At 42.9% G+C, this 23,849-nt stretch overlaps 2 protein-coding genes and 1 non-coding gene across 3 annotated transcripts in view; 1 reads left to right on the top strand and 2 right to left on the bottom strand.

Moving 5' to 3' along the window:
* eef2k (eukaryotic elongation factor 2 kinase) overlaps positions 1-4,164 on the bottom strand; it is a 32,164-nt gene extending 28,000 nt beyond the window's left edge. Inside the window, exons 1-2 of the mRNA XM_063220610.1 lie at positions 3,837-4,164; positions 3,050-3,350 (exon numbers count right to left, since the gene is read on the bottom strand). Coding sequence (XP_063076680.1) covers positions 3,050-3,319 — 270 coding nt within the window. The 5' untranslated portion in view covers positions 3,320-3,350; positions 3,837-4,164. The remainder of the gene's footprint in view (positions 1-3,049; positions 3,351-3,836) is intronic.
* Positions 4,165-4,842: 678 nt separating this feature from the next.
* Positions 4,843-4,924, top strand: trnal-uag (transfer RNA leucine (anticodon UAG)). Its single transcript has one exon. It is a non-coding gene; the product is annotated as a tRNA-Leu (tRNA).
* Positions 4,925-10,711: 5,787 nt separating this feature from the next.
* On the bottom strand, positions 10,712-23,759 carry LOC134467396 (uncharacterized protein C16orf52 homolog B-like). Its single transcript, XM_063221291.1, has 3 exons — positions 22,952-23,759; positions 14,456-14,668; positions 10,712-12,664 (listed from the first exon to the last, which is right to left on the bottom strand). Exons 1-3 carry the CDS (start codon positions 23,055-23,057, stop codon positions 12,480-12,482), a joined length of 504 nt encoding a protein of 167 aa, XP_063077361.1. The 5' UTR covers positions 23,058-23,759; the 3' UTR covers positions 10,712-12,479.
* Between the last annotated feature and the right edge of the window lie 90 nt (positions 23,760-23,849).

Below are 23,849 nucleotides of genomic sequence, written 5' to 3'. Positions count from 1 at the left end.
TTCCTCTTATGTGAACATCCCCGTATACCTACATTCTATATGCTCCCAAAAGTACACAAGTCCCTTGAATGTCCACCAGGAAGGCCCATTATATCCTCAAATGGTTCTCTTACAGAACCTGCCTCCCAATTTATAGATTTTCATATAAAGCCTCTCGCCCAACAGCTCCCGTCTTATATACAGGACACTACTCACGTCTTAAAGATCTTGAATGAGATGACCGTTTCTGATGATTTGTATCTGGTCACTATGGATGTAGAGTCCTTGTACACGAATATTGCTCATGGCGATGGACTAAAAGCTTTAAACCACTTCTTATCCAACAGGCCTACTGACTGCTCACCTCCATCCGATTTCTTAATTAAACTCACTGAATGGACATTGAAAAATAACATATTTCTATTCCAAGACCAATTATACCTTCAGGTATGTGGCACTGCCATGGGGGCATGTTTTGCCCCAAATTATGCAAATCTCTTTCTAGGCCTATGGGAGAAGGAATGTGTTTACAATAATGTCTATAGTGACAAGATAAAGTACTACGGGAGGTACATAGACGATATTTGCCTAATTTGGACCGGTTCTGAAGATGAGTTGTCTATGTTTCATGATTTGTTGAATAATAATGATAGGAATGTTAAACTATCTATGGAACATTCAAAAACAACTATTAACTTTTTAGATCTAACTATCTCAAAAGGACTGGATGGCCGGCTCCATACTACGGTTTTCCGCAAAATTACAGACAGAAATACTATGTTGAGAGCAGATAGTTTCCATCCAGTTTGGCTAAAAAATAATATACCTTTTGGACAATTCCAACGCCTGAGACGTATATGTGATTCAGACCTAGAGTATGAGAAGCAGGCCAAAATCATGTCTCATCGTTTTACACAGAGGGGCTACCAAACTCATGTTGTACAGTCTGCCAATGAAAAAGCTCTCTCCATTCAGAGGACAGATCTGTTCAAAAAGAAGAAAAGAAAGTCATCTAGTCAAGATCAAGTTTACTTTGTCACAAAATATAGCAGCTTTGCCAATCCGATTAAAAGGATCATTTTGTCCAACTGGAACCTGTTGAAAAGTGACCCTACTCTTAGAGAAGTATTTCCAGTCCCCCCCAAAATTACATTTAAGAGGGCCCCCACCCTTCGAGACAAACTTGTACCTAGCCATCTTAATGTGAAGAAAAAGACCACCTGGCTCCATAGACAGATAACCGGTACATACAAATGTGGCCATTGCAACCATTGCTCAAACATGAAAGAATGCAAACAATTTATTGATTTCAAATCTAACAAAACATATAACATTCAAGCATTCATCAACTGCAATACCACCTTTGTGGTGTATCGTTTATCATGCTCCTGCGGCTGTTTTTATATAGGCCGTACAAAAAGGCGTCTAAAAGACAGAGTCTCCGAGCATAAAAATGCCATTAGGAAGGTTAACTTGGATTATCCTATGGCTAAACATTTTCACACAGCACACAATAGCAATCCAGATGGGTTAATGGTTGAAGGTTTAGAAACAATCAAAAAGAATATTAGGGGTGGTGACAGGTTAAAATTATTACTACAAAGGGAAACTTTCTACATATACACTATGCAGGCCATGACATACCCAGGATTAAATGAAGAAATTGATTTTAGTCCTTTTTTGTAATGACTTCTCAGTGTGGTTTTCTAGTATTGGTAGCTGTCCTTATCTAAGCCTCTTGATGTATCTTCTTTTGTTTGTATATGTTTTTTCCCTGTACCTGACCATTCACTGGCCTGTGACACCTGTATGGCCATCTAGTGGCTCTTGTATGTAGTTTTCTCTCTTTCTCTCTCTCTCTCTCTCTCTCTCTCTCTCTCTCTCTCTCTCTCTCTCTCTCTCTCTCTCTCTCTCTCTCTCTCTCTACCTGGCCATTTTACTGGCTTTTGACACCTGTGTGGCCACCTAGTGGCTCTTGCATGTAATTTTTACCTGGGAAATGGTTCATGTGACTTCCTACCTGTGCTTGGCAGGTGTATATCATTAGGAATTCCTGTTTGAGCAGTTACCCTGAAGAAGGCTTGCGCCGAAACGCGTGGGTCTCTGCTCCCATGTTTTAAAACTTTTAGCCATGTTTCAATAAAGGCTTTTTAATATTTTTCCACAAGAAGAGTGCCTTGGACTCCCTTTTTTGACAAGATATTGTTTTTTTCCCCAACACCAAAGAGCACCTTCAAGATTTTTTCTGAACAATTCCCTGAGCACTTCGGATTTTCTCTTCACTTGATAACCTAATTTGTAGTTTTACACCACCACCCCTCCCCTCCATGCACACACACACACACACACACACACACACACACACACACACACACACACACACACACACACACCGCACCCCAACCCCACCACCAGTTCATCATTGATGTTGACTGTCAATGTTCTCATCATCACCACCACTCACATCACATCGGTGCTTATTACACAACAAAGACATGACGAGCACTTGAACCCACACAGACAGCTGCTCGCAATGGCATCTGCTGAATTTACAACGTGTCTGACTTCTGCAGAACTGTCAAGACTGAAGATGTGCAGCACAACCCGTGTTGCGGCATCTGAGTGACACTTCTTTTTTAAACCACTGACTACTGTAAATTACACTGTACTTCCAGGAAGTACAGCAAAAAACCTACTGAAGACTTTGTTCTAGCAACTGGACTGGATATGCTGATATCTAATGCAAAAGGAAGCACATTCAAAAAAGCATTTAGTACACATATGGTACACTGGTACAGGCTTGGCTGGCACTGACAACACTGACTGTCAATATTTCTGCAGTTGCACTGCTGCCTTGTGCGTCAAGTCTCAAGTTGAGTTAACTTACAAACTTAAGGCAGTAGGGCAACTTATTTTATTAAGTTCAACTGGAATGCAATGTTTTACAGTGTGGATGATATCAGTCTAGACTAGGAAAAGTGCAATCATGGTGTGTATAATATGTGCAAAACAATACATGTGATATGTGAGATCAGTGTCAATGCGAGGAGTTTAAGAAAACGTGGCTCACCCTGTAGGCAAAATTATTCTTGGGCAAGGAGTTTGACAGCTGCTTGTTAACCACCAGGTTCTGCAGGTAGTCACAGATCTCTTTGGTGGGGGTGAGGGGGTCGTCAGTGATGGGGCATAGGCCCATGTAGTAATCATCATCTTCGTCATCGCTGTCTTTGGAGTTGGGGACAGCGAATGAGATGGACCTCTGTTGCTTCTTGCTCTTGCCACCTTTCGAGGGGTTGCCCACCACCTCCTCCATTGTAAACATAAGCTCGTCCTCGGCCATCCTGACAAGATTGTTGAGTCGTGCTCAGGACCTGTGGCAAACATAAGCACAAAGACAAGTAATTCACATTCGGTTTAAATGATTTATAGGCTGTGACGTGCAATAGTCATAACAACCTCCTGGTGAACTAATGCACAGCAAAAAGAGTTTTCACTAAATGCAGACTTCTCTGTCATCTGTAGGCCTATGCAAGGTGCCCCAAATCCAGGTTACGATGGCTTTACTTTCACTGACATTCACTGATGAAAATAAATTCCATCAGTTCTCGTCTGCACTCTGTCACTTAGTCCTGTCATTGCAGTCAACGATGCACCCTAACCTCGCTAACCAGCTGAAAAAAAGAGCAGGCGTGCAATGTGCAACCGCACAGAGGTCAGTCCATATAGACCTACCTCTGGGTCGGTCAGTGAGGAGAGAACATGCAGTTCCGCCAACGTGGAAAAGCAGTCAAGTGTTTGAGTCGGGCAAGCAACATTTGATTAGACAATAAATGAAGCAGCAGCAAAAGACCACAAACCTTCTTTTGTCACACAACCGAGTAATGCAGAAAGAAAGAACTCATGCCGCGCGTGTACAAAGAAGCGTTTTCCCTTTCGTTTTAGTAACCTTTTTGCCGTTGACTTGGCGGTATCTTTTGGTGTAGCAGCTGTCACTCTCTGTCCCCTTGTGGTGGTGGTGGTGATGCTTGTTAACCCTGGTCGACAAATGCTGTAAACAGTCCTGCACTCCGCTGCTGGCTTTATGTTCCTCCTCGAGTGCTCTGTACTCGTCCTCCACAACAACATGTGCGGACTGCACGTACGAAGTAGCAGCGGCAACCCAGCCCACACAGTAAAGTGAGCTTCTCACAGAGCTTCAAACCGAAAAAACACAAGCTTAGCCCAGCCTACCTTTCATTCATGTTTGGTGGTGATTTGCTAAAGCAACCGCTAGATGTCAGCAAAACCAATGAGATTTGATAAGAACGTCTTGAGTTGGCAAGACACACAGACATACAGTGAAGAACGTGGTGGACGTGTTTGGCAAAACAACTATCATCTTTCGGAGTATTTAAATGAAACCAGAACAATTAACAACACGAAATACGCCACTCGTTCACCATTGATAGATTTTAGTGAAACAAGTGAGACCTGAACCTCACAGTGGTGGGTAGTTTCATCAATTCGTTGGTGTAATGTTGTTTGTGTTTGGTAAAAAGTTACGGACTGCCAAGTGAGCCATGCGCGTGCATGACACGTGGACATGGCAAACTTCGAGAAGCGTATTTGAAGCAGATGTTGATAATGTTTCGCAGCTAACTTTGCCATATGGTTTTAATTATCTCATAAAATATAACCCAGCAGGGTTTTTTTTGTTAGCGATGCTTGGTGTTATCCAAAGTTGCTCGGACGCGGATTGTCCTAGTTGAAGTTATGCGAGCGCCGTGTTTTTTTTCCTGCATTTCTGTGAATTGCGAACACTCGGTTGCATCTCTGCCATGAGCGTGTATTGAAACTCTCTCGGTGTTCCCTGTTCAATGGGACGGTAGCGTGGCCGAGTGGTCTAAGGCGCTGGATTTAGGCTCCAGTCATTTCGATGGCGTGGGTTCGAATCCCACCGCTGCCAAATACTTTTTGTCATGAAAATGTTGGATGATATATCATAATGAGTCGGTGGCAAAAACCCGCCATCCTACCGGGTGGTAATCGAGTCTGTTTCATTTTCAAAAACACTCGATTGTCCAAGTACGTCTCGCTGCGACCCGCGGGAAGGCGTGGACTGATACATGTAGGCGCCATCTGGTGGTCATATCTAGGAGTTCAAAGCCGTGGCATAAATTTTATGGTCTAGAACAGGGGTTCCCAACCTTCTCCAACTTGGGGCCCACTTATAATGTTCACAAATGTTTGGCGCCCACCTTTGACCCAATACACCATACAACTCAAATAAAGAGTCAGCAGCAACACACACTCAAATATTACTTAGATTGTTAGAAAATTATTTCAGGGCCCACTTGGAATACCCTCCCCATCGTTTGAGAATCACTAGGATGCAATGTAAGGATTATCCTGATGTAGGCCTGTTTTCATCAAACAATATGTTAAGCAAATCAGTCTGCATTTTGCTAATATAGAACAGTCATGACAGACATTTTACAAAGTTTTTCCTTTTTCCTTCTACACTTTCCATCTGTCTCCCATGCTCTGCCAGTCTTTAGTTTTCACCTACAAGTCAATGTTTGACTCTGACTAAACTGAAGGATGTCTTCAGACAAAAAAAAACACACGCACAAATGTACATTTCACTCTCTAACTGCATTCACAATCTTACACATTGATTTCTTCTCTACGTCGCTCGCCAATCCTGCCTTTTCGCATGCATTTCTATGGGCCTGGCCCAGACAGAGGAGCATTGTTATTATTATAGCGTTATTATATGGTAAGTATATTATTATTGTTATTATTATAAGGATACTGTTATTATGTGTTAATAGTATTGTCTTGCTAAATGTAACTATTCATCATGGGGTCCAGTCGACGGTTTTTAGCAACGTCCCTGCTCAGGTGAATGTTTGGTCTACCACTAGTACAAGGTTGACACCAGGGGCTTGACACTTGCTCCTGCTAACCAGTCAAATACTGGCAAAACTTTTTTGGGGTAGGACATCACAGTAGCCTATATCAGTGGTTTTCAGGGATCCCTGGGGGGCCACGAGGGGGTGCCAGGGGGGCCACGGGAGGTTGGCAAGAAGAATATTGTGAAATCAACTCAATTATTGTATACATTAAATAATTTAAATATCTAAAATAAACCAAAAATAAGCTAAACAATCCAAGTAGAACCGGTTTCTTCTTTACAATGTTTATATATGTATTGTGCTTTCTATAGTACTTCAATGGTTTTAGGAATACACCAATTTCATCGAGTTGTGAAACTGGTTGCACAGAAAGAAATAGTGTGGCATGGCCTATATCAGGGGGCCTTGACTGGAATCTACCGGTATACGGGGGGCCTTGGCATGGTAAAGTTTGGGAACCTCTGGCCTATATCCTGTTTTTGTCCTTTTGTTATTTGCAAGATTAAGAAAGATCATTCAGATTCTGATAAAGATCATCATTTATGTGTATGTGTATATTCACAACACTGATGGTCTTGATTTCAGGGTGCCCGCGGGGTAGTAAAAAGTAGTAAAAGGTAGTAAATGAAAAAGTCCAAAATAATGACCAGTAAAAGGTAGTAAAAGGTAGTAAGCCACATCTCAACTGGTAGTAATTTTCCCTGACTCCCTACAACATGGTCTTATTTGTTTTCTAATTTGTTGGATTCCTGTAGCCCGTGATCTCAAATCTCGGCAAATTGATTTTTATGCAGCGGCAAGGACGGACGCTGGGTGAACTGATTTAGCTTTGTGCTATATTACCGGTAATTCTAGTTGTTAACTAGCAGCTGACTGACAGGCGTCAGACATCAGCAGCGCCACAGAAGCTGCCTGCTAGGCATTTTGTAGCCTACGCGACTAAACTGGTTGGATGTGAAACAGTGAAAGGTCTGCTAAACATAATTTCATGAATTTTAATGATGACTGTCTGTTTGAGATTAGCTGTTGTTCATACAATACTAATGAAGTTAGAAGCGGTGGAAATTGGTGCGTAACATGGTGCGTAATATTGGTGGTAAATGTAACAAATCGGTCGAGTAAAAGAATGCGAGGCTGAATGTTTTTTCACCGGTGCATCCAGCTAAAAACAGCCCAAAAATTAGCCCATCAAAAAATAAAGTTTTTGGAACTGCGGCCATTCCTTCAACTCCGCTGCTCTGGCTTTCTACCCCTTGCACCTTGCGCTGATAGGCAGCCCGACTTTTCAAAATAACATGTTCGACTACCGGAGTTCATAATGTGCTAACGACTAGCGAGGTGGTGCTCAACCAAATCAGGGAGTTTTGAAACGGACGAGAGGGTAAGGAGGGAAACGAAATGCAAACAGCAGCGGCCACTGATTTCACGCGGAAGGTTCAAGCGCAAAGAATGGGCCGTTTCAGTCACTGTCAAGAGTTAACACGCGAAGTCTCCCGGAAAATCGCAGATGTTTTTGATAGCGACGTACTATCTGTCGACAAGGCATCCTTCATGCACCGAGACAGAGAGAGAGTGTGACGAGAGAGAGACGCAGACGCTTCTGTTCGAAGCGCTTGCTAAGATGCCACAATCATCATTCGGAGCGATCCAGAATGGGGAAGGGCAAATCCAAGTTCACCTCGGTTTCCACCTAAACAAACAAAAATCACAGGGATTAAAGTTTTCCGTCGCTATGACGGATTTCCGTCAACTGGATTTTCGTTTGGACGGATTTCCGTCCTTATAATTCATGTCAGTTAATTTACAATTTTTACTTTCCAACTGAACTCAAATCGAGAGCACTCCTGGCCATGAGAAGGGGACGAGAGGTGTGTTTGGTGCACGGATTTAGTTTTACACTCCAGCACCGGTTGTGTCATACAACAGATTCACTCAGTAGTTTTGAGCCATCCCCTGGTCCTCCGTGTTCCAAAAAAAAAGTACACCAGCGGTCAACAATTCGGTTGCGGCGCAGCGCGAGAGATTACAAAAATCAAATAGCCAACATTGTTGCTGATGGCAGAAAAGAAAATAAGTGTAATACTATGTCTTTAAAGTGCAATGACAATCATTAAACGGGTTGGACTGATATTCTTATATGGGCTAATAATGCGCATGGAATGCATAGCTGGAAGAAGGTAGGACACGTATGTTTCCATTATCATTGCACCTGCCGTGGCGATAGTTAGAAAAAAAAAGAATAGTTTACTTCGACTGCGCATGATGTCCTTTTCATGAAGGGTTTTTCTTTTAAGCATTGTTACTTATACTAACATTATTCATAGCCCCAATGGGACGGCTATCATTGGCAGCTAGCTAGAATATACCATGCGTAATAACATGCGTTTCATCCTCAAAGTTTAGCGCGTTTGTCTGGCTACGTGTAGAACTAGCTGTAGTTGTCTTTCTGACAACGGATAATTTACAGTCTCACCTGTAATCATAGCATATTAACTTTGTTGTTGCCGATATATTTAAGAAATAAGTTGAAAATGGGTTTCATTTTACAGGGGTCACGGAGGCTATCCCTGACAGAGCCAATATTTTATGCCACGTCTTGTTCTGGGAAGCAGTGTTCTCCTGGGTGGTCAATAATTGCTGTTTCGGTGTTTGTTTCACTTTCAAGGCTTGTTGTAGGCTACTCTGTGATGCTATTTTTGCTAACTGGAATAGTGTGCAGCAACAGTTGTGTGTGCTCGTTTTTGAGTGGCTCAACGTCTTCTCGGACTATACGCTTCACTTGAGTTCAGTTATTTGCGCACTGCGCACTCAGGACTGATAGGTGGGTGATTTGTCTTGATTCGAGTGGAAAGTTGCGCGACAAGCTTGGGAAAGTGTGCTACTTTTGTTATATAGACGTATGTCTGACTGTGTCGTGTCTGCTTGCGTCGTGTCAGCTTGCGTCGTGTCAGCTTGTAGGATAGAACAAGAGTGCGTGCGGGAATCGGGGACGTTTTTTAAATCAATGGTAAGCGTGTGCCTGGCACCGCACATCGAGAAGTAAAAAACTACCGGTAGCCATAGGTTTTCAAAACGGTAGAATACAAGAGGTAGACTACCGCACCCTGTTTGTAAACATCAACAAGTTATTTGTAACAGGACGAATAGTGAAAAACATACAAAATAACCAACTAGTTTAAATGTCAGAAATACAACTGCAAGCAATGCGCAGTGCTTTCACCAGAACAGTGTTTGCCCATTCTGATGGGAAAGTCAAAATATAGCCGCCTACTACAACAACAAAACCATAATGGGATCACTGTATCAACGCATTGCAATTCCAAGTCAATAATTCTGTGATATCAGCTAGACCATTTTGAAGCAACACTTAATGTGAATCCATTCTGCATAATGTTGTGAACAATTCATAAACAATGGGTAGAAATAAGAGGAAATAACCAAAACATGCCCCAAATTGCAGTTCAATGTTTGCAGTCTGATATAGTATCCATTATCCCTCCATTCTCGGCCAGTTCTTGTCAATCTGGTGGCCTAGGCCTGCCCCCTTTGCCTCTTTCATTTTTTTGTATTTAGAAATTGGCATCTGTAAACATAGCATAGCATCTGATCTAGTACCTACAGGTACATTCATACTGAGTGTGTATATTGGCCTACTGAGTGTATAATGAATATTCATTACCTCCACCAAGGAGGTTATGTTTGTTAATGTGAAGTGTAAAGTGTTATGTTGGTTGAAGTTCTGATTTTGTGGCACTTTTTGGTATTACTGGTGCCCTCAATACATAGGCCTATTCTGCTCCAGGCGACTGCCCTGTCTGCCTATGCCTAGTGCTGGCTCTGGCACCATTCCTTGCATAAAACCAGTGTATGTTTCGTTATGAGGGCAGAGCCTGGCTACATTGGTTTTCGTTGGGTTACGGAGTGATACTCGATCGGGTGCCTAACCGGTAAAAAAGTTCAGTCAGATGACTTTTTTTTGCTTTAATCCCTGAAATCAACTTATCTATCGATCTAGTTACCATATGAGTGTTTTTTAATGTGAAATTGTAGTCCCTCAAAAAATAATTAATTTTAAGTTATTTTAATTTTGATTTCAGTTTGACATCCCTGGCTTAGGCGTTTTTTGCAGGTGCCTTAGACTTAAGGGGTAGTCAAGGCTGGTTATGGATTCTGTGTTCCCTATCCAAATCACGAAAACTTTGCCATAACTATAATGACTGCCATTTTTGTCATATCCTGTGAAGTATTTTCTCTGATTCTGCTAAAGACACACACACACAGACTCTCACACACAGGTGTTGGGGGGCATTTGGGTGCACCTAGATTTTGTGCTGGTGCACCTGAAAACAGTTTTTAGACGCACCAGTGCAACCAGCGCAAAAAGTTAGCAGAGCCCTGGTGGACATTGACTGCAGGAATCCACTTCAAGGTGCACTGCTGGTTCTTTCTCTCCTCCTACTCTCTGAGAAGAGCGAGTTCTTCTGTTAAAAGTGCACTGCACTATTAGTTAACCATTATAAATGGTGAATTGTTGAGAAATGTTTGAAACATACCTGCAATAACTTGTACTAACACATACACTCAATGATGAACTTGTTAAATTATAAAAACATTATTAATTTGTGTTATTAATAGGATTTGGAAAGCTATTTCATTTCTGTAGTCAGTTTAAGATCGATGTTGTAATGGTAGTAAAAAAAAAATTGGAGGTAGTAAAAAGGTAGTAAAAGGTAGTAAATTCAACCTAGGAATATCTGTAGGCACCCTGGTTTTATCATCACTTTGTCAAATTATGACTAAGACTAAGAAAATACAGACTGGAAAACTATGGCTAGTAGAAAGGCTGAACGGCCTGTGACTCTGGGAAAACCACTAGCAACTGAGGCAGGCTGGTAAGCAAAAACTTTGTCAAGCCCTGGTAGCCATCTTTGTCTGACAAAAAGCTGAACTCAATTGACCTTTTTTCTTGTAAGCATATGGCAACATTCATCCAGCGGAGGTTGACAAATTGTGCACATCCCAGGATAAGGTGCAGGACAAAGGCTCACTGAAGGTTTAGAGTGATTTAACATTGTGCTGACTCGTCACTCCAATCCTTCAATGTCCAGGGAAAAAATACCCTCTCGGAAAGACAGTACAGTCAGGGACAGGTCAGGGTCAGGTAACAACACAATTCGCCACCCACTCCGTTAGATGCATACAGTATTTTGGTCACAATAGCTATCCATCATCATCGCTCCATTCCAATGATTGTAAGACTGGGCTAAATGAGCTATATATACACAGGTAAAAGCCACTCAAGCTTTTACTGCTCCCTCCAATGCTACTGTATCTGTATGTATGAGTTGCCATGGAAACTGAGAGACACTATTGAAGTAAAAGAAAAAAAAAACATGTGCACCTCACAAAGAGGCAATATTGAGCTCAAAACGGAATAGCTTTAAATAGCTACCATGGTGTGCCAACTGTGGAAGGTCAGAGGCAGAAAAATATGATGTTGTAGAAACGCTTTTTCCGAGGTTACAAACAGAGATGTTGGGGAAAATCTGTTGTAACGTCAGCAACACGTATGCAAAACTTTTAAACACATTCTTCTGTAATATCAAACATTTCTAGGTTACAATACCCCATGTATGCCCATTCCAAAGTTAAAAAAACAAATACACCAACCAAAACAAATAATCCAGTCATTTTTGGTTTGTAACAGTTTATAATGGCTCTTGGTGTTTTGCCCAAGTGTTTCAGCTTCATCACAGGGCTTCCTGACATGGTTACAGCTCTACAGATCCATTGGGCAACAAAAATAACGAAACACACTTGACACATTGAATGAAGCAAATAGAGCAAGAAAAACATAGGTGAGTGAGATACCCTGCTGCAGTGCGTTTACAGAAGAGGGGAAAAACAACTTTATTAGCTCAATAATTGAACCATTAACATACAAAAAAAATCACCTTGTCGATGAAGTCTCTCTTTGACAAGGTTGGATTCTGTTGATCAGTCATACCTTTGAGGCCTTCCCTCTGTGGAGATGCACATGTCCTCACTTTTCCACGAATCTGTGGCCAGCCCCCACGTCCATTTGGCCAGCACTCGTGACTGGCTTCATTTTTAAATATTTTAATTTACAAAGTTCCCTTTGAAAAAGGAAAAAAAAAAAGACATCTTCGGTTTTCGCTCGCCCTTCCAAGTAACACTTTCCAAGAAGACAACATCCCTAACAAACACAGACCTCGTGAACATGGGAGGGTGACCACTGAAATGTGAGGGGAAATAAGGATGAAGACTGAAGCTGGAGTTTATGTATGGTGTGTGTGCTGCTGCGCTGTGAGCAGCAAGCATGGTGTTTTATGGCATGGCGTTTTCGTTTTTTTTGGTCTGTACTCTGCGCCCTCTTTCAGCGTTCCTTGTTGGAGTGGCACCATCATCTTCTATAGTGCATTACAGGAGGGAAAGTTCTGGAAACACAAGTGCCTCGTCTCCTGTCCCCCTTCTTCACTATGCATTTTTAAAAACAAAAATGCTCTTCAGTCCTTCACAGGCTTCTTTGTTTCGTTTTCTCCCCAACTTGGCAACAACAACATTTGAAGAAGAACAAAAAAGTCACCCAGGTAAGCACACCTTTCCTGCGAAAAGTAGTCCCACTATTGTGAAGAAAATGGAGAGAACAAAGAGTACATAGGAGGAGCCAACAACCGTGTTGTTGGGCAACTTGTAAGGCTGTCCGCCGACCTCGTCGATGTAAAATCCAATAGGAAATATCAGGGCGGCCATGCAGAAGAGAACCACTGGAAGAGAAGAGAAGTGAAGAGAAACACCAGAATTATGTTAATGCCATCTCATTTTAGAGTGGTGGGCAAACTCAGGCCCAGGGGCCACTTGTGACCCACTGAGCCTTTACAAGAAACAGCAAGTGTTTCCATTCAAAGTAAAACTCTCATCCAACAAATGGATACCCAAGACCCTTGGCTTTTTGAGATTAACCAAGTACATAGGTTTATTGTATATGAATGAAATACATTTCATTACAGTGTGCAGGAATAATGGCTTTGGTAGCTGATGGGTTGTATCCCAATTCCAACCTAAAATGGTGCAGCTAGCTCATCTTTAATGACACCACACCACACCATACCAATTTCCTACTTCCACATTGTTGGCGTCTGAGCGAAGCGCTGTATACATTATGTATCCAGCAATTCCCGAGCGAACCTAATGACGCACAAAGGCTAAGCGCATCGTTTGCTCTGAATAAATGAACGACAAACAAGTGTGCGGTAGACTTTTTTTTATTTTGAATTATTAAACCGACTATCTTTGCAGGAAAAAAGTCCAAAAAAGGTGCAACTAAAAAAAAAAGCTTATACTAATCTTGAAAAGCTTAAACTAAAACCTGTATATGCTGTATCCTAAAATATTGCTACTAATTATGTCCTTGTCTGTAAACCGCTTTGGATAAAAGCACCTTCTAAATGCAAAATTCTGTAACATAATGCCTCACTTAGCTTGTTTCTCGTTTTCAGTGATAAATGCACGTGATGCAAATGTGGCCCATAATGAGACAACAGTTGTGGGTGGGCGGTAAACCTCATTGTCAAAGGGCGGGAGGGTGACACCAATCAACTCGCTGGCCTTTCGAGACCGACCTGCTTTTCGAAGTCAACTCAGAAGAGATGTTCAAAGCAAAGGGAGTCATGCAGGGCTGGATTAAAGATAGCATGGGGCCCCTACGCTGCAGAATGCTATAGGCCCCCACGGACAGCACGTCATAGTTCAGTGGACACAGACATCATCATAATTCAGAGCCAGAAATGACTGCTAACATGTCCGCAAACTGGAGATTTAAAGATTTAATACTCTGATCGACAAGGCAGATTAATTTTTCAATAGGCCTACTACGTCTTGTCGCATCTTGTCTGTTTGGGGGACCCTAAGCTGCAGTCATATTTAGCCTGTGCATTAATCCGGCCCTGGACTCATGAATAAACAGATTCCTCGGCTGTTTGCATCCTTTTGTTTTTCCATCCAGGGGTGCGTTTCTCGACAATATCGTTGCTAACCAAGTTAGCAACTTACTTGGTGGCAATGCAATTTCCCATTGGGAACCTAGTAAGTTGCTAACTGGTTAGCAACGATGCTTTTGAGAAACGGGGTCCAGAGAGGGCTCTTGAGAGGCCTGGTAACAGAGGCTGGAGTCTTCAACATGCTGAAACTATTTGGGTTTCCCAGCCCCTTCTTAAGGTGTTGTTGCATAACCCAAAACAGGCCCGGTGGGCAGCAAAGTGCCCCTGTAATTTGAATAAGTATCGTGCTCGCACAGTGTGTTGCTCTGGTAATTGTGGGAGCGTACTTAAAGGAGAACAATGAACTGTCCAAGGTGCCCCTATAATGTGGATAAGTAGTTCCTATCTTGCTCACACATTGTACTGTGTTAATTAGCTTGTATTTTACCTCTTACTACATATTTCTATTATCATATTTCTTCTTATTATGTGACGTTTCAGAGCCATAATACAATTGTAAAAGTGTAGCGAGTAGCAACATCAATAAAAAACTGCAACAATAACTTCCAGTGAACTCACTTCCTGTGAAGGCGATCCAGCGTGCGTACTTGGTGGCCTCACGTCGCCAGTGCGAGAGGACCAGAAGGCCGCAGGTGATGGTGAGGGAGACGATGCCCATGATGATGAAGAAGAGCGTGGTCACCCACTCGGGAGGCAGGCTCGGCGGGATGCAGGTGCGGTCGCGCCCATGGATGGTCTGACATTGCTGAACGAGGCCCACTGTCAGTGCACCTGGGGAAATAATAGAACAATAATATCGTTAAATAATATAAATAATAACATACAAAAACAATAGTATTATTGGTGGTATGCAGGTGCGGTCGCGCCCATGGTTGGTCTGACACTGCTGAACGAGGCCAGTGCATCTGGGTAAATGGGTCATACGAAAAAACAATAACTTATCTGTGAAATACATCACTAGCAATATACAGTAAAATAAAAGCAACAACAATAATAATTTTGGCGGTATGCAGGTGCGGTCTCGTCCATGGATGAAACATGGGACAACAAACTTATCCATGCATTAAAAGAAAGAAATAGTCATGGATAACACAAAAAAAGCTCTTGGGCTCATTTCCATTGTGGTCCCTACATGGTAGGAAACAAAAGCTTATGGCAGCATTCTTACATACAAACGTACATACATACATACATACATACATACATACAGGGTGCGATTTGTAGGGATGTATGGGGGGGATTGTCCCCCCTTCTGGTTTTGATATTGACACTTTTCTACATACTTTTAATCACAGCTTTATGAAATTCCATTGATAATGCTTAAAATCTTAAACATATCCCCCTTCTGGTTTTCTGTCAAATCGCACCCTGCATACATGCACACATACATACATACATACATACATACATACATACATACATACATACATACAAACATACCTATATGCACATTCATACCAACATTCATTCATAACGCATAGAAAAAGAAATGGCTCTAAATACACCGGAGACATAATATTGGCACTTCGTCTAGTGTTGAAACCATTTTTTCACGTTTCTGCACATCAAAGGACACAATTATTTCCTATCCCACCTTGCCCCCCCCCTACTCTGCTCGGCAACATCTAATTGTGATATGAGCTCTGGTGAACAACGATAATAATACAAAACACAGACTGCAGCGCCACACTGTAATTACCACGCAGCACACCTGTGTTGCTGCCTGCAATGCCACAAGTCATTCTCATTCAGAAAAGACAAACGAGACAAACCCAGTAGGAGGCATGAAACATGAACTTCAAACACCATAATAATTAAAGGCGCACTGTGTAGGATGGTGGCCAGAGTAGGCATTGCAACTATGTTGCTCATTGAAACTGTGCTGCCTATTGCCAAATTTAATCTTTTCATGAATATTTACAAGATAAGAAACTAATATTTACTAGTATAACCAAAGTATAGGAAGTTTTGCAACTAAAAATGTCTAATTCTGGAAATTCAAAATGGCGGACCATGGAGAAGATCGCCCTGAATGGGCAACATGAATTCTGTATAGTAAAAAAGCCGCACTCCCGGATCAATTTCTTGCAGTTTTAATACTGGGTTAGCATGGCAGACAGACAGACGTTTCGGCCTAAGCCTTGAAGAAGGCTTAGGCCGAAACGTCTGTCTGTCTGCCATGCTAACCCAGTATTAAAACTGCAAGAAATTGATCCGGGAGTGCGGCTTTTTTACTATACATGAACTTTGCTGTTTGCTCGCACCCAAAGACCTTGTAAGAAACTTTTCGGAGTTGAGCGCACTTTCTCTACTAACAACATGAATTCTGGAAATAAACTACTAAAAGTATTACACAGTGCACCTTTAAATGTTTTGCTGATTCCAGGTGCACTGGATGATTCCGATGGTATTATGATTGTCTTTAACTTGACACATCCCATGTCTAAGAAAACGAATATACAGCAATACTAAGAAAACAAACATTAGGAAGTATGTTGATCTTTGCACATTCCCTCTCCCCTGTACATTTACTTTACTTATCTGTGGCGTACATTGAAAAACAGCTTCCTCCTCGCCATACTACTAATTAAGCCTGAGAGTTCTGCACATCGATAGTCATCATCAACCTAATGCATCCCAAGCGTGCGCATGGTGTCATGTTTTTCAACAGCAGCAGTGGAGACCAGTAGGACATACAATAATAACCTCCCCTGTGAGCTCTCCTCCCTTCCTGTTTGCTGTGATCATGCCCAGAAGAACTTCACAGTGCCACACCGCTGGGGCATGTGACGCTGAAGGGCTAATGAATGCCCTAGTGGGACTTGCAAGTAAGGTTCTGGTGCGCACATCCAGGATGCAAGTGCAGGACTGATTGGAGTCTCTGTGGGACTTCACCAGTTCTGAGACGCGAACAGAGTCAACTCTGAGCCTCTACCTGACTCTGGTCTTGTCCATGCAAGAAATACCCTGTGGTGCCACACTATTGAAGATGGCAATGACAGCAGGGCTTTGACACCCACAAATCGGTCAAATGCAGATCAAATTCAGTTTGGCTGGTAGACAAGAAAACTTACTAGCCACTTTGATAGTGAGTGTATGCATGGCTAGTAAGATTTAATGTCTACTCGCTAAATTGGCTAGTGACGAAGAAAGTTAATTAATAGCCCTAAATGCCAGAGTTGCAAATGCCAGCTAAGGGGAGGCCCAGTGGGTCATCACAAATGAAGGCAGTTCTGAGACAGACACAGACGACTCTGAGCCTCTACCTCACTCCTAACAGTTATGGGCAGTCATGGGTTAGCGGTTAGGGCGTCAGACTTGTTGCCCCCAAAGGTTACCGGTTCGACACCCGACCCGCCAGGTTGGTAGGGGGAGTAATTAACCAGGGCTCTCCCCCATCCTCCTCCATGACTGAGATACCCTGAGCATGATACCGTCCCCCCGCACTGCTCCCTTTGGGGGCTGCCCCCTTGCACGGGTGAGGCATAAATGCAATTTCGTTGTGCGCACTGTGCAATGAACACTTGAGTGTTGTGTCACAATGACAATGGGAGTTGGAATTTCCCAGTTGGGCTTTCACTTTCTTTCACTTTCAACAGAAATCTCTTGGTCTTGTCCATGCAAGAACTACTCTGTGGCGCCACACTATAGAAGCAGGCAATGCCACAGTTGCACATGCCGGCTGAGGGGAGGCCCGGTGAGATTTCAGAAATGACGAGGAGTGTAAGCCACACAGAGACGAGTCTCACTCATTTCCCCGCCCCAGAATCCCTGACAGGGATCTGACGGACTGACGTAGGAAGGAAGAGGATGTCAACTTCTGAGATCTCTTCAGGACACACTCGAGTCTTGAGTGTCCGAATCTTTGTTTTTTTTTATTTGCTGTATTTGAAATTGAAAACAAGACAGCCTGTGGGAAAATATATGAGGATCTGAAATTCTGGGAGTCAATACACATGTTCATTAAGGGGTGATAATGGTGTTGTGCTTGACTTATTTTAACAGGGGATGGACTGATAATAAACCATAGTCAACACTTTGCCTGCCTGGCAGAAGTAAACATGAGATAATGGGGACGCCTTTTAATACCATTTAGCCAAATGCAACAATTCATTCATGGTACAAATTGTGTCTTAACTTAAAGAAACTCCCGCACACTGACCATTTCGCTGTTCTTTCTTTAATAAACGACGTTTCGGTACTAGACCTTCATCAGGCAATCTCTTTCATTCAACTTGTGTCTTGAAACCATACATTTCGGATATAGAGGCTACAGCATTCAGCCTACGGCTAATCCAAGGAAATCCTGCCCTTGAACATCACAGCTTGTTTATCATTTTAGTGTCAACATCTTAGCCACAGTGAAAACAACCCATGACATGTAATAGCACTGATCTGTACAGACTTTACACAGTACACTGTACACTGTACACAGTTAAGAAACGTTATGACTTGTTCAACTCTGGCAATATCAGAGCAAAGGAGCGATCTTTGACATATTAGAGGAATGAAACAATCATTGCTGTTGATGGCAAAACAATACAAGGAAGCCATAGTTAAGACCGTTTAAATAACTGGGAAGTTTATCATTAGGTCAAGGGGGCGTTGGTTCAAAAAAGGTGGAGAACCACTGCTTTAGATGATAGTGATTTTGTAATTACGTTGGCTACATAAATTCTTTTTTATTATGAAGTGAATGACATAGGTAAATAAACAATAATTTGCGAGGAGGACAGATCCTCTGCAATCTTACAGTTGGGTAAAAAACTTTTTTATGGCCTTTATTGTCTTTCTTTGACAGGACAGTTTGAGAGGAGACAGGAACGTGATGATAGAGACTGTGGAAGGTCAGGACTCAGCGTAGCCGGCGCAACAGTCCGTGCCCTAGCTGTTTGAGCCCTGGTCGGGGCCAAGAGGTGGGTGAACTCAGTTCACTTGCTCTTATCCTCCCCTCCATCATGCCTGATAATGTCAATTACTGTATGTGAACCCGAGTAGACGGGGACAACTTGCTTAGGGAGGACGACATCTCTGCTCGCCCCCTTGAATAACAACCTCCAATGTACACACAGGAAATCCTGCAGTCCCTGCCCTACGCATTCTTTACCATAACACTCACTGCCTCACATTCCTAGATGTTGTATCTCCTCGTCTCCTCTCCCAACTCTGACCTTACACGACCACGTCTTATGAGGTCACTGACCCTCACACAAGTGAAAGTGAAGTGAGTGAAAGTGAAGTGAGTGAAAGTGAAGTGAGTGAAAGTGAAGTGAAAGCCCACCTTGACCTGGGGAACTCCAACTCTCATTGACATTGTGACACAACTCTGAACAGCACACACGTGCGCACTGCACAAAACAAAATTGCATTATGCAATTACAATTATGCATCACCCGTGCAAGCGGCCAGTGGCGTCCCAAGGGAGCAGTGCAGTGCGACGGTACAATGTTCAGGGTACCTCAGTAATGGAGGAGGATGGGGGACAGCACTGGTTAATTACTCCCCCCCCCACCAACCTGGCGGATCGGGAGTTGAATCCGCAACCATTGGGCTACAAGTCTGACACAGTATCAGAGACATACGTATGACCATCATCTAGATATTAATGGGAGGTTCAAAGTAGTGGGAGATGGAAAGGTGCCAGTCACATAATGTGTGGTTTCATATGAAATATTGTAGGAAAATGTATAAAAAATAATAGGATAAAAAAGGACATTCCCCCCCAAAATATACACCTTATTCATTTTATGTAAAGCAACATTAGAAATGTAATTCACAATACAAGTATTTCAGGGGACCTTGTCAAAGTGGTAGGGGGTTACTTCTAGAGGTGGCCGCCTGAACTACAACATGCCAAGAGAAACCTTGAAGTCGGTAAGCTGAATGTCCATCAATGTAGGTCGAGGACGGGGCAGTACTAATAAAAAAGTTGCATAATAACAAATGTCGTGCAGTAAACCTCTCTCTATGGTTGCTTTCTGGTGTGGTATACTTTGAACTGTGTAGGATTGTGGCAAAACTGGTACAGTGCAGAAGTTCAAAATAGAGCATGTTGTTCCATGCACTCAAAAAGACAACAATCAAAACAGAAAATGAAAACATAAAAAGAATGTGCAGGCTTGAGTAGCGAACGCTTTAAATCGTGGAGGGCCTACTCGGTCTCTAAGCCAACCACTGTTGTCAGTGAAAACAAACAGTATAGTTTTGTTTTCCTTCGTGTCCTCTAAGTCTTAGACATAGGGACCATTTCACATGTAGGCCGATATGTCCTAAACTTCCAGAACTTCATAAAGAGAGTCACTGCCTTTAAATTGTCACAGGCCTATTCTGACTCTAGGCTAACCACTATTGTCAGTGAAAACAAATAGTATAGTTCTGTTTCATTTACACTATGTCCAGTGACACAGCATAACCCTTTCACATTTACATTAGATTACATTACATTTGGCAGACGGTCAGTGGTGGTCGAGTTGTAAAATCAAACCAGGGTGGATGGTCAGAGATGGATTCTGATTATTGGGGGTTTGGGGGTTTCTCCCCCGATAAACTTTTGAAAAAGTAGTTGTTAAAAGTGCAATTTTAAACACAATATGTGAAGAAGGAATGCCTGCTTTAGAGGGGATGATTTTAGACCATTTTCATTGCCTCATCCCCCTACAACTCGAGCCCTGCAGGCACTATTATTTACAGCGACTTACAAGCGAGAACATATCATAGTACCATACCACACTTGCAGATACAAAGTGCCCAGGAAATATACAGAACAACAAGTGCAGATGCCATGGGGTGTTGGTGTTTTTTGAAGAGCATTAGCACAGGGTTAATTAGACTAGGTACACACACACACACATCACATGCCTTGGAGCAGGGGTGGGGAAACCTATGTCTCCAGGGCCATTTACGGCCCTTGAGGACATTTTATCTGCCCCACGATATTATTTAATGTTATGCAGCTTACAAGTAAGCTATATTTCAGGGGACCTAGAGAAGGCGGGGTCAGTTTTAAAGGTGGCTGCCTTCAATATAGGCCAAAAGTGCAGGGGGAAATCCTGGTTTGTGTTCATAGTACGGCCCTTGGAGGAATTTGATGTGGCCCCTCGAATGAAAAAGGTTCCCCAACCCTTCCTTTAGAGTCTACCCCTGGTCTGGGCCAGCTCAGGCATCAGTGCAGTAATAGTCTCTCACCACAGACAAGAGTCTTTGCTTGCTTCTTGAAAGTTGAGAGAGATGACCCTGGTCTTGCTGCAAGCTGGAAGTTTGTCCCATCCAATGAGCAGGGGGCACGGCTTGCCTGTGCTATATACTTCAACAACTTCATAAAGAAACTGCACTTTTAGATTTCTGAGAACCAATGTTAACTACAGACCAACCAATGTTTACAATAAAAACAAACAGAAGGCTAATAGAGTGGTTTCCTTCATACCATGTCCAGTGACACATCAAGACCATTTCACATTTAGGCCGTAGCCCCTTAATGCGCGCCGTACCTCCAGTGGCATGCTGTAATTGTCATTGAAATGTAACTACCATAGCACTACAATACTATGACACAACACAGGCCATTTAGTAATGCACCACGACTTGGTCATTACCATACTGGTAACAGCAAATTTATAAAGCCGCGTCTTAAGGGGTTAATGTCCTAAATGTATCAATAACTTCATGAAGAAACACTGCCTTTTAAAATGCGACGGGCCTATTCTGACCCCTGACCTCCAACCACTGACATTGTCAGGGTAAACAGCAAACCGTGTGGTTCTGCTTCCTTCATGCCCAGGGCTCGAAATTCAAAATTTCCCCCATCACCAGCCAAAATGGCTAGTATGTTAATCTCACTAGCAAAACACACACTCACTAATGGGTCAAAGTGGCTAGTAAGTTCTCTTTTTTTGACCATCCATTCCACATTCAGCCCAATATGTCCTAAACTTCTTAACGGCTGTATAAAGAAAGACTGACTTGACTGTGGCGGCCGTCTAGTATTTTAAGGACAACAATGCTGGGCATAATCAAAACCTGCCGTTTGTTTGCACCTTTTCCACCTCCTGCTGCTTTGAAAACCTCCCATCAGAATACCTGGATAATAGCTGCCAGACACGCTAGGAGTCCACCACACCACAGACCACTAAACACAAATCCTTCCACCTGGCAAACTGCTGAATAACGACATACCTGCGTCTGCAAGCACCACTGGGGTGCCCAGTTTAATGGACTGTGTGGAAAAAAACAAGCGGCTTTAAAAAAGAAAGGGAAAAAAGATGTCAAATGTTCAGAAAGAGTGTAGACCAACATCTACACAAAGACAGACAGGACAGCAACCCATTTGGGAGCTCTGGATGATCATTTGATGAGGGAAAGGGTTGCAATAACAAAGCTCTTTGGGCTTCAAGCAACATTGGGCTGCTTTTTTTAAGAGTCACTCAGTCGACTCGTGGGAATGGAAAGGAGTACATAAAGGAGTTAATTTTCAAAACAAAAAGCATCATCCAATCTCTTCTCGCCAAAGCCTTTAATTGCTGAGTGACAGAGCATGCCCACTCAGGGTCTTCTTCACCAGGAGAGGCGCAACAAAGTATCCTTCAGACAGTCAAATATAACAGCGTAACAATGTTGACCATTATCCCCGTTTGGGATCATACCTGAGTCATGATACCATCACAAAAAGACTCCTCAAAGTCAGTCGGCAACATGTTGTAGCCTAGCCTTTGAAGAGACAACACCACAAGGCACAACCCATGGCAAGTTGTCATGTTTCAATTAAGACGATGGTGATGGGCTGCATATTTACTTGCGTCTCAAGCCAAGCACTGAGGCCTACGACCTTCCATTCACACATGGACTCGTAATTAATACTGTTAAAAGGTAACATGTTTGGAATATAGCCTAACAAATTGTAGAACAACATTGTAAAGGCACGAAGTCTTTCCCCCTCGTGCATGCATCTTAATTCTATATGGCACCTCGCTGTCGAGCTCCACGAAAACTTCTTGGCTTCCTCTTGTGCTGTGAAAAAAATAAACAAGCATAACAAGTCATTACAGGCGATGCTCTTACCTTCAGCCTCCCCTGTGTTGATCCAATCGGGATTTGCTATACTTGCTATGGCAAAAATATCTGCTGCGAGAAAGAGACATCCTGAGATAATGGTTAGTTTATCCATTTCTCATCGCGTCCACGCCTCTGTGAATGAAAACCACGGACCGGGAGAGTCTGTAACAGTCAACTAAACCTTTCAAAACAGTTCCTTTTTATCAGATTTTAGCACAGTAGGGGATTATATCCGTCTATAGGTCTCCATCAGTGGCCCCGTGGTGCGAGGCAAAACAATGGCATAATCGTTTGGCGAGGTGAAGAGAAGAGCACATCGGGTCGCGGTTTCTTTCGAACTTAAAGGCGAAAACTTAGCTGCTAAACTGGACCGAAAACGCTTGCTCCACTCGGAGAATTCAGCCCGAGACCTCGCGCTGTACAGACGGCCCACAGAAAGCGAAAAGTCCACCGAATATCGAATCTCTCACAGGGTCTCCGCAGCAGCTGGCTATCCATTTCCTGTGCCCCTTGTTCCCCCATCACAACTCGCGCATACAAGGTCCTCCTCGTTTTAAAGGACGCATGTGAGCCCTCTAGCCATAAGGTCTTCTGTGAGCCGTCTAGCAGACTAAATGACTCGGAGGAAGAGGGTGTAAACGGTTTCTTCCCCACACTCACACCACGACTGTAGTTCCGTCTTGTTTCTTCAGTACGTACATGCAATACCCAGTGATAGTTTGGTCACTGCGAGACATCAGCTGGAAGGCTACGCGTTTCTCAGACCTCCCCACAAACACAAACAGCAGAGCGGTAGGACCCGCGTTCTCGCGAGACATCGGGTCTTTGTTGACTGATAGCAGCTGTCTGTGTGGATAGCCAGTCATGTGCGATGGTAGGCGTGTAAAATGACGCAATTTTGTTC

This window comes from Engraulis encrasicolus, chromosome 17 (assembly GCF_034702125.1).
Source record: "Engraulis encrasicolus isolate BLACKSEA-1 chromosome 17, IST_EnEncr_1.0, whole genome shotgun sequence".
In the NCBI taxonomy this organism is placed as follows: domain Eukaryota; kingdom Metazoa; phylum Chordata; class Actinopteri; order Clupeiformes; family Engraulidae; genus Engraulis; species Engraulis encrasicolus.
Note: the sequence above shows the minus strand (reverse complement) of the source record. Positions and strands in the feature narration are given on the sequence as shown.

Bases quoted from the DNA above. Each gene is read 5' to 3' on its own strand.
- LOC134467396 (XM_063221291.1), bottom strand. From the start codon at position 23,057: ATGGATAAACTAACCATTATCTCAGGATGTCTCTTTCTCGCAGCAGAT. The intron at 14,669-22,951 runs GTAAGAGCATCG...TTATTTCCCCAG, and splicing joins CAACACAGGGGAGGCTGAAG to GTGCACTGACAGTGGGCCTC. The intron at 12,665-14,455 runs GTGAGTTCACTG...CTTCTCTTCCAG, and splicing joins CTGGATCGCCTTCACAGGAA to TGGTTCTCTTCTGCATGGCC.